This window comes from Antrostomus carolinensis, unplaced genomic scaffold, assembly GCF_000700745.2.
Source record: "Antrostomus carolinensis isolate BGI_N321 unplaced genomic scaffold, ASM70074v2 scaffold24989, whole genome shotgun sequence".
In the NCBI taxonomy this organism is placed as follows: domain Eukaryota; kingdom Metazoa; phylum Chordata; class Aves; order Caprimulgiformes; family Caprimulgidae; genus Antrostomus; species Antrostomus carolinensis.
The window spans coordinates 5,357-6,068 of NW_010338404.1; the positions used below are offsets into that span (position 1 = coordinate 5,357).

Genomic DNA, 712 nt, shown 5'->3' on the forward strand with positions numbered 1-712 from the left:
CTTCAACCTAATATCTCATCTAAACCTCCCCTCTTTCAGCTTAAACTCATTTCCCCTTGTTTTGTCATTAAAAGATGCTCCACTCCCTTCATCATCTTGGTGGATTTTTTTGCCTTGGCTTTTCCTTCCCTGCTATTGTGGATGGATTAAACGAAGAACACCCTGGGATTTTCACCTTCTAAACAGAAAAAGACCGAGCTGTAAACGCTCTGGGGCAGTACTTGCTTGGTTACACGTACACAGGGACTGGGGACAGGGCCTGGAGGGAACGAGACACCCTCAGGTGTATAAATCTGCAGATTTGGGGTAAATGAGCTGGAAGGAGACATAGGCTGGATGAGGCTTTGAGCAACCTGGTCTAGTGGAAGGTGTCCCTGCTGCTGGCAGGGGGGTTGGAACTGGAGGAGCTTTAAGGTCCCTTCCCACCCAAACCAGTCTGGGATTCTATGATAGTCACAAACAGGTGACCATGGCTGGGTGAAGAAGAGAGAGTGTGGCAAAGAAAAGCCGGGACAGATTGACTTGAGGGTGAAGGTGGGAACTCAGACGTGGGTGTGGATCAGCTCTGCACACATTTCTCTCCAGGGATCTCATCTCCACGGGTCTCACACGTTGCCTTTTCTCTTGGCAGCTGGCTGATCTGAACAAGCGGTTGCCGGCAGAAGCCTGCCTGCCCCCGGCCAAGCCCGTCAGTCGCTCCCAGCGCTACGAG

At 51.7% G+C, this 712-nt stretch overlaps 1 protein-coding gene across 1 annotated transcript in view; it reads left to right on the forward strand.

The window, feature by feature from the left end:
- Window positions 1-712, forward strand: part of SCAP (SREBF chaperone) — a gene marked incomplete at its 5' end in the record, with an annotated part of 13,582 nt that overhangs the window by 5,152 nt on the left and 7,718 nt on the right. Inside the window, one exon of the mRNA XM_029086880.1 lies at window positions 632-698. Within this exon, the coding sequence (XP_028942713.1) occupies window positions 632-698 (67 nt within the window). The remainder of the gene's footprint in view (window positions 1-631; window positions 699-712) is intronic.